Source organism: Phocoena phocoena, chromosome 14, assembly GCF_963924675.1.
Source record: "Phocoena phocoena chromosome 14, mPhoPho1.1, whole genome shotgun sequence".
NCBI lineage: Eukaryota > Metazoa > Chordata > Mammalia > Artiodactyla > Phocoenidae > Phocoena > Phocoena phocoena.
In genome coordinates this window covers 26,015,906-26,034,788 of record NC_089232.1, presented here as the reverse complement: position 1 = coordinate 26,034,788, position 18,883 = coordinate 26,015,906, and the positions used below count along the sequence as shown (strand labels likewise).

General features: G+C 37.5%; 1 protein-coding gene across 2 annotated transcripts; it reads right to left on the bottom strand.

Annotated features, from left to right (window-relative positions):
* Window positions 1–673: 673 nt before the first annotated feature.
* On the bottom strand, window positions 674–17,434 carry MOB1A (MOB kinase activator 1A). 2 transcript variants are annotated; one of them, XM_065891028.1, is made up of 6 exons: window positions 17,249–17,434; window positions 13,852–14,018; window positions 9,071–9,164; window positions 7,405–7,538; window positions 2,963–3,126; window positions 674–1,845 (listed from the first exon to the last, which is right to left on the bottom strand). In XM_065891028.1, exons 1-6 carry the CDS (start codon window positions 17,260–17,262, stop codon window positions 1,768–1,770), a joined length of 651 nt encoding a protein of 216 aa, XP_065747100.1. In that variant the 5' UTR covers window positions 17,263–17,434; the 3' UTR covers window positions 674–1,767. The 2 variants fall into 2 exon arrangements, with proteins under 2 accessions (XP_065747100.1, XP_065747101.1); XM_065891029.1 differs by having other exon boundaries at window positions 1,768–1,845; window positions 13,852–14,015; window positions 17,249–17,262.
* Window positions 17,435–18,883: the final 1,449 nt, after the last annotated feature.

Below are 18,883 nucleotides of genomic sequence, written 5' to 3'. Positions count from 1 at the left end.
ACTTTGGATATTCTTAAAACATGGATTATGGAATGTTTCATAGAGGGCTTTTCTCTTTTTTTTCATAAGGGATTTTTCTACTCTTTATTTCCCAAAACAACGATATACGGTTTCAGCCTAAATCAGATAAAATGTTTTGTTTCCTTTAAAATTCTACATATATTTAAGAATTTATTGAAACTGGATTATTACAAAAATGGAGTTTCTAAGCAATTCTTTTCTTTACATTCTAGTGGAATAATAAAAATAAAACCCTATCAAATTTAACCTTAACCAAAGGTATCAAGATGGAAGATGGTGAGTACTTTGCAAAAAAAAAATCATAGCTCTGAAACGAAGAACATTGATGAAATTAAAGTGTTGCCAGTCTGGCAAGTCTTTAGTAATATGTGTGCCTCATTACATTTTAAACAGTCTAAATCTTAGAAACCTAAAGAAAATTAGACCTTTTCTTCGCTAAAGATTCTTTTTATCCCAATAGAAACAGAATAATTTCAAGTTTTAATACAGAAACAAAACAGAATAAAATCCCAATCCATCCTTTGACTATTAACAGATGAAGTTTTCTTTTTTTTTTTTTAACTTATCCCATTTTGTCTCCTTTAAACATATTACCCCCCTTCGCCCAACACACACACACATTAAAGAACAGGCAGCACATCAAATTTTTAGCTGGGTTATAAAATGTGTACACCTTCAAGGTTTTTTATTGTGGTTTTCCTTACGTTTTATCCTTATCGGGATAAGGTTCGTGCATTTCTACACTACACTTAACTAAGTCTCAAGTCACAATAAAAACGTATAAAAGTAGTTTCTTTTTAAAGGAAAACTCAAAATAAAATAGTCAAGTACTCTGAGTACTTTCTTCCATTCTCCTATCCAAATTTTAAGGCCTCTGAAACAAACATGAATGAAAATAATGGTTTATGAGACCCAAATTTGTCATAATTTTTTGGAAGTTTTTCTTTCCTCAGCCAAAACCTACATATTAAAATTAATCTGAATGAAGCATTTCAAAATAAAAATCTGCAAGATGATCCTTAGATGCCTTAAAAAAATTATTTGATACACACACACTAAAAATTTAGATAGGTTTATGTGAATAAAATCCCAAATAAAGATTAAAAAATAAAGTCCTTTTAGAAATAACTTTGGTTACTCCCATACCACATGTCATATGATGATTTAAACTGCAATCATGGATTTTGAAAAAATATACATATATATAATCTTACCTATAAAAACACTAGCATACAAACTTCAAACTACAAGGTTATCCAAAGTGACACAAATGTTCTAAATCTTAAGGAAATTTTAGAACACCTCTTCTATTTGTAAAATAAAAGCAGAATAAAACTGATCTGTGATTGCATTATTAGGAAATTTGTTCTGGAAACCTGTTAATAAATTATTGGAAATTCTTAATATCCATCATGCTGTCACCTGAAACAGAGTCGATCATCTTCTTCAGTAAAAGAGTAAGTAAACTAATAAACCAGGTTAGTCCTCACATTCTACAACCAACTATGGCTCTATGGCAGTAACAGCAGTGGTCACACAGTGCCTCAGATTCAGCTGTGTCCTGAATTTCTCACTCTGAAGGTATTAGGCCAACCTACCTTTGGGACAATTTTATCAGTAGACACAGACAACAGGTGTCTTTTTATCTTGTTTTCTTAAAGTTTGTATCACTAGTCTATAACAGAAAGCAACAAGATAGCTCTAGCAGTAGATGAAGCAAGAGGGTAACTGTTCTAGAAGAAAAATTTATCTGTCTTTCGATCCAAGCTTCTCAATTAATTCCTGAAGAGGTGCCAACTCACGCCTATCAATCAGATTAAACTCCTAAAATAAAGAAGAAAAATAAAATTTAAAAACAGATCTAAAATTAAAACTCTATAAATGTCATTGAGAAGGGCTTCCCAACCCTAGCTTTCTGAAATCCAAAAGAATGATGAAATAATCTCTATGAACATTTTAAAATGGGGTCATTTTTACTCCGTTTTAAAATACAGGGGACTTAATAAATAAGCAACCGTACATATTAGCATGATCCTGTGTAAAATCAAAATTGTATAATGTTTGCATTTACACAGAAATTATCTGAAAACTATACACTGAATCATTGATAGTGGCCTCATCTGGGGCAGCAGACCTTTTACTTTCGTATATCTATATCTACACTCTATCTATGCCATGCAATAATCTCAGAAGGAAAACAAAGAAGAGAGCACAGTACATTCTCCTTTGTGTGGTACATAGAATTGTGACATACAATATCTACTATAAAACTACCTGCTTTCCCTCCAAAATATCTAGAGAGACATATTTATATTTTACATATAGAATTATATATCTCGAAAGTTAGGCTAACGAGTCCCTATTCTTTGATATCTTTTTCAAACAGTGAGAATTATTTTGACTTTAAAAAGTTCTAATTCCAACTAAGGGCCCATAAGGAAATAGGCCACACCTCTGAAGAGGGTGATTCTTTTTGAAGTTTCTAGCTGCTGGCTTTGTAAGATTTGGCCTGAAGTGGACTTCTGGAAACTTAACCCAAGATAGTAGCTAATGAGTTCTTCCAAAAGTTTCTCTTTTAGGCGTAGACATCTCATGAAACAACCCAACCATAGATGTTTTCCCATGGCACCCCTTTACCCAGCAGTGGCGATGGAACAGGAGGGTATGGACAAGCTTTCTTGAGTGTTTGGTGCTTCTTGTCATATCTTAACCAGAGACCTGGGGCAGGTCTCTCCAGAGGCAAAAGGTCCAAAATGGGGGTAATGGTTTCTATGCTGCTATGCACATCAAAGAAATAAACATGGAAAAGGGAACAAAACACGAGAACCCTGCATGCTTAGCTCTACATCCATAAATAAGACTCTAAAAATTACTCTATATAAACTACTAATCCGGATATGTCCAGGTCAAAGGACACAAAAGTCAACGTGGTTCAACTTACCTGAACAAAGAAAATAAAGTGCTTAAAGGAGGTGTTGAGGTGGGCCTCCTCCTGCAGCTGCATCACAGAATCAAAGTGCTGGTGATAAATATGGGCATAAACCCTGAACAGACGCTTTAGAATGGTCTTTGCCACAGACATAAAGTTTTTAGGAAATGGGACACCTGTAATATAGGTATGTATCAATCAGTCTTTTATCAATTCAAGAAAAATAGCAGAAAAGTTTAGATGCTGAAATGAGCAACTCCAATACACAAATTCACAAATACAAGCCTATTTCCATTTTTTTTTTAAAAGGCAAGGGAACCCCCCCAAACCTAAGTACATGAGGTATCCTCACATACCACACTTTTCCTGACTGCCTTAGAATAGTAGACACAGGTATCAAGTTATGCAAGATGATGAGGAATCAAAAACAATTTTAGTTGTTTAATACAGGAGAGTTTCTTCCTAAAATTAAATGCAACAAGTTTTTTTTTTTTTTTGGCTGCACGTCATGGCATGTTGGGATCTTAGTTCCCCAACCAGGGATTGAACCCACGCCCCCTGCACTGGAAGCATGGAGTCTTAACCACTGGACCACAAGGGAACTCCTGGAGAATAAGTATTTTTGACCATAAATAGAAAATTTTTACTTTTTGCAATTTTTAACTCTAAAAAAATTTTTTTACACAAACACATACACACTCAACCAGGACTGGAAACTCTCCCGAGCAAAAAAAAAAAAGAAAGGCACACTTTGAGTCATTATTATCTACTGTCTACAAATAAAAAGTATTTCCTCGGGGCTTCCCTGGTGGCGCAGTGGTTTAGAGTCCGCCTGCTGATGCAGGGGACACGGGTTCGTGCCCCGGTCCAGGAAGATCCCACATGCCGCGGAGCGGCTGGGCCCGTGAGCCATGGCCGCAGAGCCTGCGCGTCTGGAGGCCGTGCTCCGCAACGGGAGAGGCCACGACAGTGAGAGGCCCGCGTACCGCAAAAAAAAAAGTATTTCCTCTTCTGAAGTACTCTGAAAAGCCAGTTTTCCTTCTTAAACTAGGAGTCCCCAACTCTTTATTTAATTTTTTAAAGTGCTATTTTCATTTTCCTATAGTCTAAGAAGGGGAATAATACTTTCTGTAAAGGGGAGGAATGGCACCTCCTTATTTTTCCTTAGAAAAGAACTGGGAGAGGACTTAGTCATCTCTCTCCAAGCACTGCAGGTGGGGATGTGACTGGTTGCATTCCTGAGAATTTTGGTTGACAAGACCAATGTTTCTTAGAAAACAGGGACAGGAGAAAGACAATACAACTGGCACTGTGTATAGCTAACAAATACATAAGAAGGCATCTGCTTCCAATATAACCTAGATTAGTTGGCCTTAAAGGTCTATTCCACTACACTACTCTTGAACATATTCTTTTCTCTAATCTTTCAGAAAACAAAGGCTGTCACTTTCTCCTTCCCTGCATTTTGTATTCTTTATTTCTCAACCAGTCCTTAATAGCTTGAAATTTAGTAGAGTTTGCTCTTGTTAGCTGATGTGTGTGTGTGTGTGTGTGTGTGTGTCCCCACCCCCCACCCTTAGTCTTGGTAACAACTTGCCTTTTCACACATTATTCTGGGGCTTATGGACATGTTTTTTCTGGACTTGGTCTTATATTCATGTACTGAAAAGATGGATTTAAGTCAAATCCTTTTTCTCTCAGAATTCGCAAATGGGCCCCATGCTATTAAAAAGAACATTAAGAATTTTAAAAAAAGAATTAAAAAAAACCAAAGGAAAAAAAACATTAATAAGTTGGATATTTGTTTAAAAATGAATAATAGACAGTTTTGTCTAATAAGAATAAATAATTAGCATAAGTAAGCTCTGGATAATAGCCTAATGAAGGGGGAAAGAATTCCAGAACATTAGGATAAAATACTGAAGAATTGGGAAGCCGAGGAAAGAGAATAATGACAAAAGTATTCTTTACCTCCATAAGAGGGAGACTTTAATAAAGAAATACAAGTGATTTGTTTTAATCTAAGCAGCACTTTCCAAGCTGAATTTAACATTCAGGCACACCCAATACACAATAAAGGATCTATGAGAAAGGAAACAGAAGGTTTTATAGAACGGAAAAGTTGACCAAAAACAAACAGACCAAACACAACAACATGATATAAATTTTTCTCCTGAAAGAGCCTCTGATTAGACTTCAAAAAGGAATCTGCTATGTTCTGAATGTTTGTGTCTCCCTCAAAATCATGTTGAAATTCTAACCCCCTAGATGATGGTACTAAGAGGTGGGGCCTTTGGGGGTGATTAGGTCATAGGGCATCTGCCCTCATGAATAGGATTAGTGCCCTTATAAGAAAAAACTCGACAAAGATGATTTCCCTCTCTGCCATGTGTGGATACAACAAAAACACTGCTTTTTGCTATCTGTAAACCAGGAAGAGGACCTATGACAGAACCTGACCATGCTGGCTCCTGATCTTGGACTTGCAGACTTCAGAACTGTGAGAAATACATCTCTATTGCTTATAAGCCCTCCAGTCTCCAGTATTTTTTGTTATAACAGCCTGAACAGACAAGACAGAATCCAACAATATGTTGTTCATAAGATATCCTTATACTGAAAGTGACAAGGACCAATCACATCCATGAATACCAATGCCAAAATCTTAATCAAAATAGCAGAAATAAAAAAAATACCCTTGCAGCAGAACATTAAAAAAAAATGGAGAAAACCTTATGATCAACAACAGATACTAGAAGAGTATCTGATAAAACCCTATAACCAAATTGATTTTTAAAAATTCACATACCTCTAACCAAAAGCAAGATTCCTACGTAATGCTGAAATACTAGAAGCACTCACATAAAAGTAAACAAGAAAAGGATGTTTGCCATCATCACCATTAATCAGTACTGCTCTGGAAGTACTAGTTATTGCAATGAGATAAGAGTTACACAAGTAGTATATTTATCAGAAAAGAAGAGGTGAAATTAATATTATCTTAGTATGATGTAACTATATACTTTAAAAACTCAAGAAAACCAATCCAGGGCTTCCCTGGTGGTGCAGGGGTTGAGAGTCCGCCTGCCGATGCAGGGGACGTGGGTTTGTGCCCCGGTCCGGGAAGATCCCACATGCCACGGAGCGGCTGGGCCTGTGAGCCATGGCCACTGAGCCTGCGCGTCCGGAGCCTGTGCTCCCCAACGGGAGAGGCCACAACAGTGAGAGGCCCGCGTAACGCAAAAAAAAAAAAAGAAAACCAATCCAAAAGAAACAATCAGAATAGTTTTCCTATATACTAAACAATAACCAGTTAGAAACCAGATTATCAATAAAAACATTAAGTGCCTAGGAATAAACTTAAGAAACCTGAAGGACTAGCATAAAGTAAATTACAGAATCTTACACGAGGAAATAAATAATTAAAAGACATGAATAAATGAATATGAATTGTTCTTGGATAGGAAGACTCAGTATTGTCAAGAGAACGAGAATCCCTACATTAATCTACAAATTGAATGAAATCATAATAAAAAACCTCAGTTTTTTTTTTTTTTGCCTTGCAAAATGTTTCTAAATTCTTTGGAAGAACAAATTTTCCAGAATAGCTGTAAGTATTCTGAAAAAGAAGAGCAAGGAAGAGAGACTAGCCCTACAAAATGTTCAAAGATACATAGCCATGGTAATTAAAACAGTGTGGAATTTCTAAAACAAAGATAAAGAGATTAAAAGACTCCAAGATATATGTCAATTTGGTGTACACATATGATAATGAGGGGATAAAAGACACATGTATTCGATAAATGGTACTGGACAAACTAGCATTTATAGTTGGAAAAAAGTAAAGGGAGCATTGAGAAAAAATTCCTGACAGAACAAAGATTAAAATAAAATGTAAAAACAAAACCACAAAAGTACTAAATAAAGCATGGACAAATATTTTATAATCTGTAAGTAGGAAAATCCCTTCTAATCATTGTATTAAAATCCAGACATCATAAAGGGAAAGATTAATAGGTCAAAATAAGAACATTATACATAGAAAAAAAACCTCATAAACAAGACAATACGGCAACCCAGGGAAAAAATACACACAACGTGCATGACAAAGAGCTAATAACCTTAACATAAAGAAATAGAAAAAGGATATAAACAGAAAACACACAAGGATCAATAAACCAAAAAATGCTCACTGTTATTGATATTTTTTAGAATGTACATTATACTAGAAATTTATTTACCCATATTAGAAAAGATGAAAAACTGAGTAACAAGTAGTACTGATGAAGAAACACAGGCAGACACAAACATGGCTGGAAGGAGTACACATTCACAAACTTTTTGGAGAGGAATTTGGCAGTCTTTATTACATTTTTTTATAGTAATAGAGCATTAAAAAGACAATAACACATTTATCTTTTAAAAAGAAAATTAGTTCTACAACATTAACTCACCAATTTTAGAAGGAAAAAGAGTTTCATCATCAAGTTGATCCTGAACCCAAGTCATCAAATAGTCAATGTATTTTGGTGCAGAACATTTGATTGGCTTTTTAATATTAGTACCATCTGCCCAATGATATTCATATCTGGAGAGAAAAAAGTTTTAGTGATAAAGTGTTCAAAAACATGTTGCAACTTGTAATCAAAGTAGGTTCACAGTTTGTCAACAGAAGTTATATATATAGTACTATAGTATAGTATAGTATATATTTTTAGTAAATTACCTAAAGTTCTACTGAAGATTACTTGAGAGTTCCCTGTAGAAGTACAGTTGACCCTTGAACAATGTGGGTTTGAACCACACAAGGTCCACTTACAAACAGATATTTTTCAATAGTAAATACTACAAGATCCACGGTTGGTTGAATCTGTAGATGCAGAGGAACCATCGATACGGAGGGCCGACCATAGTCACACTGTATTCTGAAATGTGATGGTAATAAATGGAAAAGAAAAGGAAGCCAGTGTGGCAGCTGGCTGTGCCAGAATCTGTTTTACAACACAGCCCTGAGAAAGACAAAGGAACTGCATTCCTGTCTGTTAGACAGAGGGTGCTGAGGACTGGGTAAGGTGCTGATGGATCCACCACATTCTGAGCTTGTTGGCCATTAAGTAATCATCAACAGAGCCAAGATTATAAAACCCTGTTTCTTGGAGAGGGTTTTAAAGAAACAATCTAACGCATGCATCTTTTTCTACCTCACCTTTGCTGAGCTAGAATGATTAATAAGACTTAATCAAAACTTCACTGTGTGAAGCATTCACTGTGTGAATGCTTCACTGTGTGAAGCATTTAAGCCAAAGGAATAAAACTTAACACTTTTATTTGAGGAATAAAACTTAACACTTCACAAAATAAAAAACATCTCTCCTAAAATAACATAATAAAAATAGGACTCAAACTCATTGGGGACCTTTTTTTCCTTTACATCTATAGCAAATTCAGAAAGGACTATTTTTTTCCCAAGAGGTAAATATCTTGCTACCATCTGTCATCACATAAAATCAATCATTTGTTATAGGAAAAAAGGCCGGAAGGACACACTAAAATGTTAATTCCATCACATCTTAACTTTATGGGTGATAAAGAGTTCCATCTCTTTTTCAACATTTCTAGAAATTTATGATAGTCAAAAAAATTTTAATCTAGCATTTTTAAGCCAGATAACTAAAGCAGCACAGTTTGGAGGTAACTAACAGTAAAAAGCACAACAACAAAAAAATCAAATATTAAAGGGTCAACTAAAAACTCTTCCAAGAAATTAATTTAAAATCCAGAAACAGAACCATAAATATTAATAAAATTGAAAAAACTAACTTTTGTAAAAGCAAGATAATCCTACCTCAAATTTCTTTACTGTCAATCCTACTACTGAATATTCATACTTAATATAATGCAATTATAAAAAATCAAAATACTGGGTACCACATACCAAACTATTTAATAACTAAAAGCTTATAGGTAAACTTTTTGTTTTCACAAGCAAATGGGTAAGAAAAACAAGTCTTTATTTTTTTTTTTTTGAAAAACAAGTCTTTATTATTTAATTTATATCAATTGGTGATTAGCTTTATTTGGTAATAATTCAAATACCTATATAATAGCCAGTATATGTACCTTGGACCTGCAGACATGACTGGACAGCTTGCTTCAGTGCAGAATTCTGTGATAGTTCCATATAACATGTTGATCTGGTTGAAGAAATCCACAGCTGGAAAGATAATAGCAAAACTGCGTTAAAATGTCTGTGTAAACACAACAAAACATCAGACCTCTCAGTCGGAGGATTCAGCCAAGAATCCTCAGGAGATTCAACAATCCAGGGGCACATAAATTCTCTTTCTAAGTGGTTACACCTAAGTAAAGTTAACTTTTAATAGACATTAACTTTTAATATACTAAGCTTTTAAACAGCCTGTAAGCAGGAAAATATTAGGGATAATTCTAACGTAATGGTGATTATTACATTAGAATATACAATTTGATCATATACAAGCAAATGAAAAAAATCCATAGCTTCTTACCAATCTGGACCAGACAATATCATTTGTGTTGGGAAAGAGAAAAAAATCGTTGCGGAATATACTGGGAGGGAGGTGTATCAGCTGTGTCGGGCATTTAAAAAATCTAGTTCATCATAAAAAATTGAGACCTAGTGCATATTGAGGACATAAAAAAGACAGGAGATAATGCCCCTTCCCCTAGAGTCTCCAGCTAACAAAAGGGACAAAATTAAAAGAGAGGAGTAATACAACATATAAGAAAATAGCATACAAAGGCCAACAATAAGTGCTAGAAGAGTTCAGAGAAAAGGCAACATCTCGAGGAGCTGAGATAGTCAAGGAGTACTTCCTAAAGGAGCTTCAGCTAGATCTGGAAGAAAACAGAAGGGGAAGGGGGTAAGAAATGAACTTAACTGAGTGAAACATATTACTCTGTGCAAAGAGAACTACATAAGCCTTGGCAAGCTTTTTTAAAAATGTCTTAGTTCCCCATCTAAAAGACTACCTAAAAAATCAACTAGGGCTTTTCCAAGTTTCTTAGAAAACAAATCAATATTCCACCATGTCAAAAGGAATTTTATACAAAACTCCCTCACTTATAAACCTTCCTCTTAAATTAGTCATGTTTCTAAGAAAGTAATACTTAGGCATTCAATTCATTCAAAACAAAGAGTGTGCCCAGATGGTGTGCTGGTTTATTGATCTGTTCTCAAAATACGGTCCAGAGATCCCCTGTTTCAGAGGGGAACCTGTGAGGTCAGAAACATTTTAATTGCTCTGAATTTTCACTCTCCCTCAGGAGGCACGGTGGAGTTGTCCAGAGGCTCCATAATGTACGACATCACAACAGACTGAATGCAGAAGCAGATATGAGAATCCAGCCAACCTCCTATTAAGTCAGACATTAAATAAGATTTGCAAACCTGTAAAACAATGCCACACTTCTCACTAAAATTTATTTTGGAAAATAGTCATTTTTCATAAAAATATATTTATGTTAGCATGTATTTTAAAATAAGTATTTAAACTTGCTCAGTTTTAATTTCTAACACAGTATCACTAAATATAACCCACATAATTAAAAGCCCTTTAAGGTTCTCAATAATTTTTAAGAGAATAAAGGGATCCTGGAACCAAAAGGTTTGAGAACAGTTGATTAGAGCATTAAGTCTCAAAGAAAAATTGAAAGCTGAAGGTCAACAGATGCCTTCAGAATAAAAGATGATATACAGATGGCCAACAGACACATGAAAAGATGCTCAACATTGCTAATTATTAGAGAAATGCATATCAAAACTACAATGAGGTACCACCTCACACCAGTCAGAATGGCCATCATTAAAAAGTCGACAAATAACAAATGCTGGAGAGGATGTGGAGAAAAGGAAACCCTCCTACACCGTTGGTGGGAATGTATCAATAAATTGGTGCAGGCAATGTGGAAAACAGTATGGAGGTTCCTCAGAAAACTAAAAATAGAGTTACCACATGATCCAGCAATCCAACTCCTGGGCATATATCTGGACAAAACTATAATTCAAAAACATACATGCACCCCTATGTTCATAGCAGCACTAGTCACAATAGCCAAGACATCGAAACAACTTAAATGTCCATCAACAGATGAATGGATAAAGATGTGGTACATATATACAATGGAATATTACTCAGCCATAAAAAAAGAACAAAATATGGGACTTCCCTGGCGGTCCAGTGGTTGAGACTCCACACTCTCAATGCAGGGGGCATGGGTTCAATCCCTGGTCAGGGAACTGAGATCCCACATGCCTCACAGTGCAGCCAAAAAAAAAGAGAACAAAATAATGCCATTTGCAGCAATGTGGATGGACCTAGAGATTATAATACTAAGTGAAGTAAGTCAGAAAGAGAAAGACGAATACCATATGACATCACTTATATGTGGAATCTAAAATATGACACAGGGGCTTCCCTGGTGGTGCAATGGTTAAGAATCCACCTGCCCAGTGCAGCGGACATGGGTTCAATCCCTGGTCCAGGAAGATTCCATGTGCCGCGGAGCAACTAAGCCCGTGAGCCACAGCTACTGAGCCTGCGCTCTAGAGCCCGCGAGCCACAACTACTGAGCCCACGTGTCACAACTAATGAAGCTCCCACGCCTAGAGCCTGTGCTTTGCAACAAGAGAAGCCACCAGGATGAGAAGCCCTCACACCGCATGTAGAGCAGCCCCCGCTCACTGCAACTAGAGAAAGCCCACACACAGCAACCGAATACCCAATGCAGCCAAAAATAAATAATTAAAATCAATAAATTTAAAAAATAATAAAAATTTAAAAATAAAATAAAATATGGCACAAATGAACCTATTTATGAATCAGAAACAGAATCATGGACATAGAGAACAGACTGGTGGTTGCCAAGGTGGAAGGGGCTGGGGGAGGGATGGAGTGGGAGGCTGCGGTTAGCAGATGTAAGCTTTTATATATAGAATGGATAAACAACAAGGTCCTACTGTATAGCACAGAGAACTATATTCAATATCCTATGGTAAACCATAATGAAAAAGAACATAAAAAAAGATGTATGTATATGTATAACTGAATCACTTTGCTGTATAGCAGTAATTAACACAACACTATAAATCAACTGTACTTCAATTTAAGAGAAATCAAAAGAAAGAATGAAAGATAATAATTTGAATAAGGTTACAAAAAAGGGGTCTTTTCTGAATAGATAATATGTCACATGGTTCACATGCCAAAAGATAGATAAAAATATACAGTGAAAAATCTAAGTTCCAACCACTCCAACTTCCCCCCTACACACAGGTAACTACTATACTAAGTTTTTCTGTGTCGTGCCCCCTATGTTTCTTTATCCCATCTAACACAAAGATAACACATTACATAGTTCTACACCTGATCTTTTTTTCTCTTAGTAATATGAATAATGGCTTTTTAATGAGCTGAGAAAAATAAAAGTTTTCTTAATGTGGCTACTAGAAAATTTTAAATTCCATTTGTAGCTCACAATATATTTATTTCTATTGGACCACACTGACCAAGGCAATGATTATCAACAGTTGAATACCACATAAAAAGACAACTAGACACTATGGAAATATCTACACTGTTGGAAGTATATACCACCACCTACGAAGTAGTGTTAAACAAAATCAAACCTGAATCTGATCAAAGCTCCACATCTGTTCTAACATGGTAGCCACTAGTCACACAGGGCAATTTACGTTAAAATGAAGTTAAATTTAAAATTCATTTCCAGTCACAGTAGCCACATTTCAAGTGCTAAATGGCCACAGTGAAGATATACAACATTTGCCTAATCACAGAAAGTTCTCTTGGACAGTGCTGCTCTAGATTTAACATTTACAGCAAAAAAAAGAACAAGATAATGGATGCCTTGGGGATGTTATCAGCAAAATTCATTCTGTAGAAAAGAAACTGGTTTCTTCAACAACAACAAAAAGAGCAAGGAATAATAACTGCAATGAAGGGCAAGCTGTGAATTAAGAGATTCAAGAAACATATGTACAGGGCTTCCCTGGTGGCGCAGTGGTTGAGAGTCCACCTGCCGATGCAGGGGACACGGGTTCGTGCCCTGGTCCGGGAAGATCCCACATGCCGCGGAGCGGCTGGGCCCGTGAGCCATGGCCGCTGGGCCTGTGCGTCCGGAGCCTGTGCTCCGCAACGGGAGAGGCCACAACAGTGAGAGGCCTGCGTACGGCAAAAAAAAAAAAAAAAAAAAAATTTTAAAGATTCCTGGAACAACTAAAATTCCTAATAGACTTAAACCCTATCATCCAGAACTGATCTCATCTCAGAAATGATAGACACTAATATTCAAACCTCTAGCCTCAGCATATCCTTCCATGTCATGCCCTTACTGCTTGAATTCAGAGTGACTTTCAGCTCATGGGTCCCTCTGTTTTCTCCCAATCTCTCAATTTTCTTCTGACTACTCCTAACTCACAATAATCAAGTGACTGACCATAACAACTGCACTTGACTTTTCTGTATACACAGGCAGATGAAAGCTGCTGGGAGTGGGGGCACAACTATGAAGATGGATTCCTACAAAGTCATGTCCACCACAGGTAGAATCTTTGTATTTATCAATCTTTCATTTGACCTTACTCAGCAATTCAGACCATTCTCCTCAGAGATAACCCCAGAGTACTTTTCATTTCTCCTCAGGTCTCTCTCTATTTAACCACACAAGCTACAATCAGGTACACTCTGAAGAGAACACACTTTGGATGTATTTGCACTTACATGTTTCTTTACAGATAATCTGTTTTACTAAGACAGCTACATCCATAAGAAAGTTCATTAACAAAAAGATTTTAGCAAAATCTTCTTATAAACCAGTAAAGTTGAAAGTTATTAAGAACTTACTGTTAACCGCAATCCATTCATTGAGGTCCTCTCCCTCTGGCAACATAACAGCTTGTCTCAGATTCCCACTTCCTAGAGTTGCTTCTGCATGTTTTAAGAGTTCATACTGATGAGATCCTTCAGGGATATTCTTCTTTGGTTTGAATGTTTTAGAAGAGCGGCTACTACTGTTAGGTTAAAAGTAAAAGTACATCAATTTTTAGGACCAGAAGCAGAATGACAATTTTAGGCATATAAATTGTTTTGAAATTAAAAAATATTCCCTGAAAAGTGCCAAGATGGGGGGTAGGGGAGGAGAGAATAAACACAATAAAAGAAAGAGTTAAATTTTTTCCCCTACATAGAAACAGGATTAGCAGCACAATTTCACACAGAAGGCAATTTTACTATGCCTCATGAAGCAGTCTGGTGTAACAGAAAGGGCACCTTAACCAAAAGAAGAAAAAACCTGGATTCTAGTTCTTGATCTGCCACTAACTCTGTGACTGCCTGAGAAACCTAACCTCCTTTGGCCTCAATTTTCACCTAATAGTGCTGTGAGGGTGTTAGCTTTAAGGTTCGTATAGCTCAAAAATCCAGTTTTCTGTATCAAAATATTTGTGATGCCATCAAAGCAAACCAGAGAAGTGGCACTAACATTTTAGAGTTTATAGCACGGAAAATAAATGAGACAACTGGTTTTGGGGGTGGGGGGGGAAACAAGTTTTTATTCCTATCTCACACCATTCATAAGGAAGGTCTTCCTAACATGACACAAAGCCCAGAAAAAAATGGACAGCTTTCTAACGGTAACAATTAAAACTTCAATAATTCAGAACAAGGAGACAAGTAGCCAAAAAAAGTACTTGCAACATATATTAAAAATATTAACTAAATTATAAAGGGCTTTTATAATCTGTTAAGAAAAAGGCAAAGAATGCTTTAGAAAAATGGGCTAAGGAGATGAATACACAATTCAGAAAGAAAAACAGAATGACAAGTGAACATATGAAAAGCTGTTCAATTAAAATTAGATTTATTTTTCCTTAACCTGTCAGAAATCAGAACAATTACATTAAGTGTGGGATAGGGTAGAGCGAAATTAGTACTTTAATTCGCTAATGGTCAAAGTGCATTAACATTTTAAGAGGGCAACACGGCAATATCTATTAACACTGAAATGCTTCTCAATCCATCCCTTCTACTTCTAGGTGTCTCTCCTCGATATGGATAAGGATGTGTTTCCCAAGATTATTTTTAATAGCGAAAAACCTGGAAATGATCCTAAAGCTTACTGGTAGAGGAATGAATAACTATGATACATCTATATCATGGAATACCATACAGTAGTTAAGAATAACAAGATAGAGGTACTTGTATTCACACCAATAGATCTCAATACATGCTTAAACATATTACAGAAGGAAATGTACAGCAGAAGCCCATTTTGTAAATGCATAGAAAGTGTCACCCATCAAACTGATCGTGGTGATTACTTCTAGGAAGGGGAAGGGAATAAAACTGAGGACTTTCACTTTACCTGGGTAATTTGAATTTTAAATAAGACTGATTATGAAGTAAAAAGGAGTTATGAAAACAATAAAAATCAAATATGGAAAGTTTGTGTTTAACATGATAAAGAGCTAAATTTAATAAGGAAGTACTAAATTAGAGGGAATGGCCCTTTCAATAGAAACAAGCTGTGAATGACAGGTAGCTAAATATTTTCCGTACTTAGCAAGAAATGATGTCTCAAGGTTCAGTAAGATCTTCATCTAAATTAAGACTTTGTGCTTCAAATGGCACCATCAAGACAGTGAAAAGAATGCACAAAGTAGGAGAAAATATTGCAAATCATAGATGTGATAAGGGACTTGTATCCAGGATAAAGAATTTTTACAACTTAAAACCAAAAAGACAACCCCATTTAAAAAATGGTCAGAGGATCTGAATAGACATTACTCCAAAGAAGATACACAAATGGCCAATAAGCACGTGAAAAGATGCTCAACATCATTAGTCATTAAGGAAATGCCAATTAAAATCACAATGAGATACATTTCACGTCCACTTAGGATGGCTATAATCAAAAATGCAATTAACAAGTGCTAGGGAGGGTGTGGGGAAATTGAAACTCCTACAGTGCTGATGGGAAGGCAAAATGGTGCAGTGCTTTGAAAAACTCTGGCAGTTCCTCAAAAGGTTAAACATAGTTACCACATAACCAGGCAATTCCCAAGAGAAAGGAACACACACGTACGTCCAAGTTTATAGCAGTATTATTCATAATAACCAAAAGTGGAAACTCAAATGTCCATCAACAAAACAAAGTTTAAAAGAAATAAAGAGCCTCACATTTAGGTCCAAAAAGCAAATAAGAATTGTGCATCCACAAAACAGAAAAGAAGACTGGGGGGTGGGGGGAGGGTAGTGGTGGTTTCTAGTAATATGGAAATTTGCAATTAAAATATAAATCATAAAGATTTTTTAAAATGGTAATCATACTCTGAAGACCATACGCTTAAAAAAATAATCCAAAGGAGGAGAAAAGCGATTTAGACAAAGATAGTCTCAGTAGTCCTATTTTATAATAGCAAAATACTAGAAAGAATCCAAACTTCTCACAGTAAGAAACGGCGTAAACTCTGGTTATGAAACATTATTTTAGATGTCAAGTATGTGGGTGATGCCCATAACTGAAAATGGATTATTTATTCGCTCATACAATACATATTTAAGCAACATGCTAGGTAAAGAGAGCCACCTGAGAAAAATAAGGTGCTAGAGCAATGCTTCTCAAACCTTAATGCGATTAAGAATCATCAGAGAATTTACAAACTTTCCCATTGAAGCCTCCTTTGGGCCCAGACGTTATCTCTAAAATAGGATTCTACTGAGTTAAAAAGAAGTTAGTTAATTATACAAATTCACAAAGTGGGCTGAATCAGAATTGGATGCAAGGCCCGCAGCTTAACTTCAGCGGCACTCCCACATTTTCCTGGGGCGGCATTCTTCCGCGGGGGTAATTTAATACTGACGATAATAAAGCTGGACGTACGGTGGAGTAAAAAGCTAAGTCAGCATGCATCGTTACTAAAAGGCTCGAGACTCAAGACAAATTGAGACCCCCCAGATCGTCCCTCTGCCCTCAGGTGCCCTCGGGCGGAAAAGTCTGGAGGCACTACCGGCCTCAGGGCCTTTCTACTCCCCAACCTTCTCGCTCCGCTTCCTTTGCCTCGACCTTCATCTCCCTCTGCTTCTGCCCACATCCAAGCCTCCTCCGTGACCCAGAGCGTGGGCAAAGCAAGCGCCGGGCACCCGACCCCGGCCCCGGGGACCCGCCCTCGCCTCAGGCGCCCGTCCGCCCCTCCCGGGCCTCGGCCCTCAGTCCTGGAGCCCTCGACCGGGCCACACTCACAAGAGGAAGCTCATCTTCTATCCTCGGAGGGGAGGGGAGGGGCCGCTGGCCCCTGCCGCGGACAGGATTCGGAGCCCGCGCGGGACCAAGGGGGAGCTGAAGGTCCTCAGCCAGCGGACAGCGGAAGCCCGCGCCGCCGCTGCTCCGGGCCGGGATCGAGCTGGGGCAAGCAGGTGAGAGCAACTGCACCCGCCTCTCCCCCCTCCCCCACCTTACAGACCCAAAATGCGGAACCAGCAAAATCTCGCGAGCTAAGGCTTCGTTCTGCTCCTCCCCGCTGAGAGGGTCTCGAGTGGCCGCTTTTCGCACCGCCCGCTCCTCCGCCTCAGCCAATCAGCAGCCTCTAGGCCGGGACTTCCGCTGCCGGAGGCGTGGTGGAATTGCGGTCTTCGGACTGGAAGAGCGGCTGAGCCTGTGCTTGGTTGGAATTGTTGCTAATGTCTTGCGTGTTCCATCTCACTAGGTTGCAAGGGGCCTCTGTGAGGGCAAAATTATTTTTCTTTCCGCCGTGCTGTGCTACTTGCGGAGTCTTAGTTCCCCAACCAGGGATGGAATCCAGGCCCACGGCAGTGAAATGGCCGAGTCTTAACCACTGGCCGACAAGGGAATTACCCAAAAATTTTTTTTAATTTTAATTTGATTTTTAAGTTGAGCTCTAACTCACATAGCATAAAATTCACCCTTTTAAAAAGTACGCTCCTGTGTTTTTGTGTGTGTGTGTGTGTGTGTGTGTTCAGGGTTGTGCAACAATAACCATTATCTGATTCTAGAACATTTTTTTCCATCACCGCAAAAAGAAACCGGTACCCATTAGCAGTCCCCATGCCTCCCTCCTCCCAACACCTAGCAACAACTAGTGTACCTTCTTTTTATATGAATTTGCCTAATCTGGATATTTCATGTTAAGTGGAACCACACAATATGTAGTGTTTTGTGTCTGGCTTCTTATGTTTTTCAGATTCATCCATGTTGTAGCATGTATCAGTACTTCCTTCTTTTTTATGGACGAACACTACTCCATTGTATGAATATACCATGTTTTGTTTATCCATTCATCTGTTGATGGACATTTGGGTTGTTTCCACTTTTGGCTATTATGAATACTGTTGCTACGAACATTCCTGTACTGGTTTTTGTGTGGATAAATGTGTTCTTTTCTTTTGGGTATATGCCTAGGAGTGGCTGGGTCATATGGTAACTATATGTTTAAACTTTGGGGTAATTGACAGATTGTTTTCCTAATTGGCTGCACCATTTTACATTCCCACTGGCCAATATCTGAGGGTTCTGATATTTCCACATCCTTGATAGCATTTGCTATTATGTATTTTTCTGATTATAGCCATCCTAGTGGGTGTGAACTGGTATCTCTTGATTCTGATTTGCATTTCCCTGTTGGCTGATGTTGAGAATCTTTTCATGTGCTTATTGGCCTTTGAAACAAATACATTTTTATCTTCCTTTAAGTTACCTCAGGCCCCCAAGAGACCATCTGAAAAAGGGTCCTGGTCCAATAACAGTCTTCATCCACTCTCTCCACAACATCACCATTTCTTTTGTTCCTCAACACCAGTCAGTCCACATTCTGCAGGGTGCCTGCCCTCCCACAGAAAATTCTCTCACCAGGCTCTCCAG

Excerpts from the sequence above, each read along its gene's own strand:
- MOB1A (XM_065891028.1), bottom strand. Across the intron at positions 7,539-9,070 it reads GTCATGTCTGCAGGTCCAAG|ATATGAATATCATTGGGCAG; the intron begins GTACATATACTG and ends TTTTCTCTCCAG. Across the intron at positions 1,846-2,962 it reads ACTTTATTTTCTTTGTTCAG|GAGTTTAATCTGATTGATAG; the intron begins GTAAGTTGAACC and ends TCTTTATTTTAG.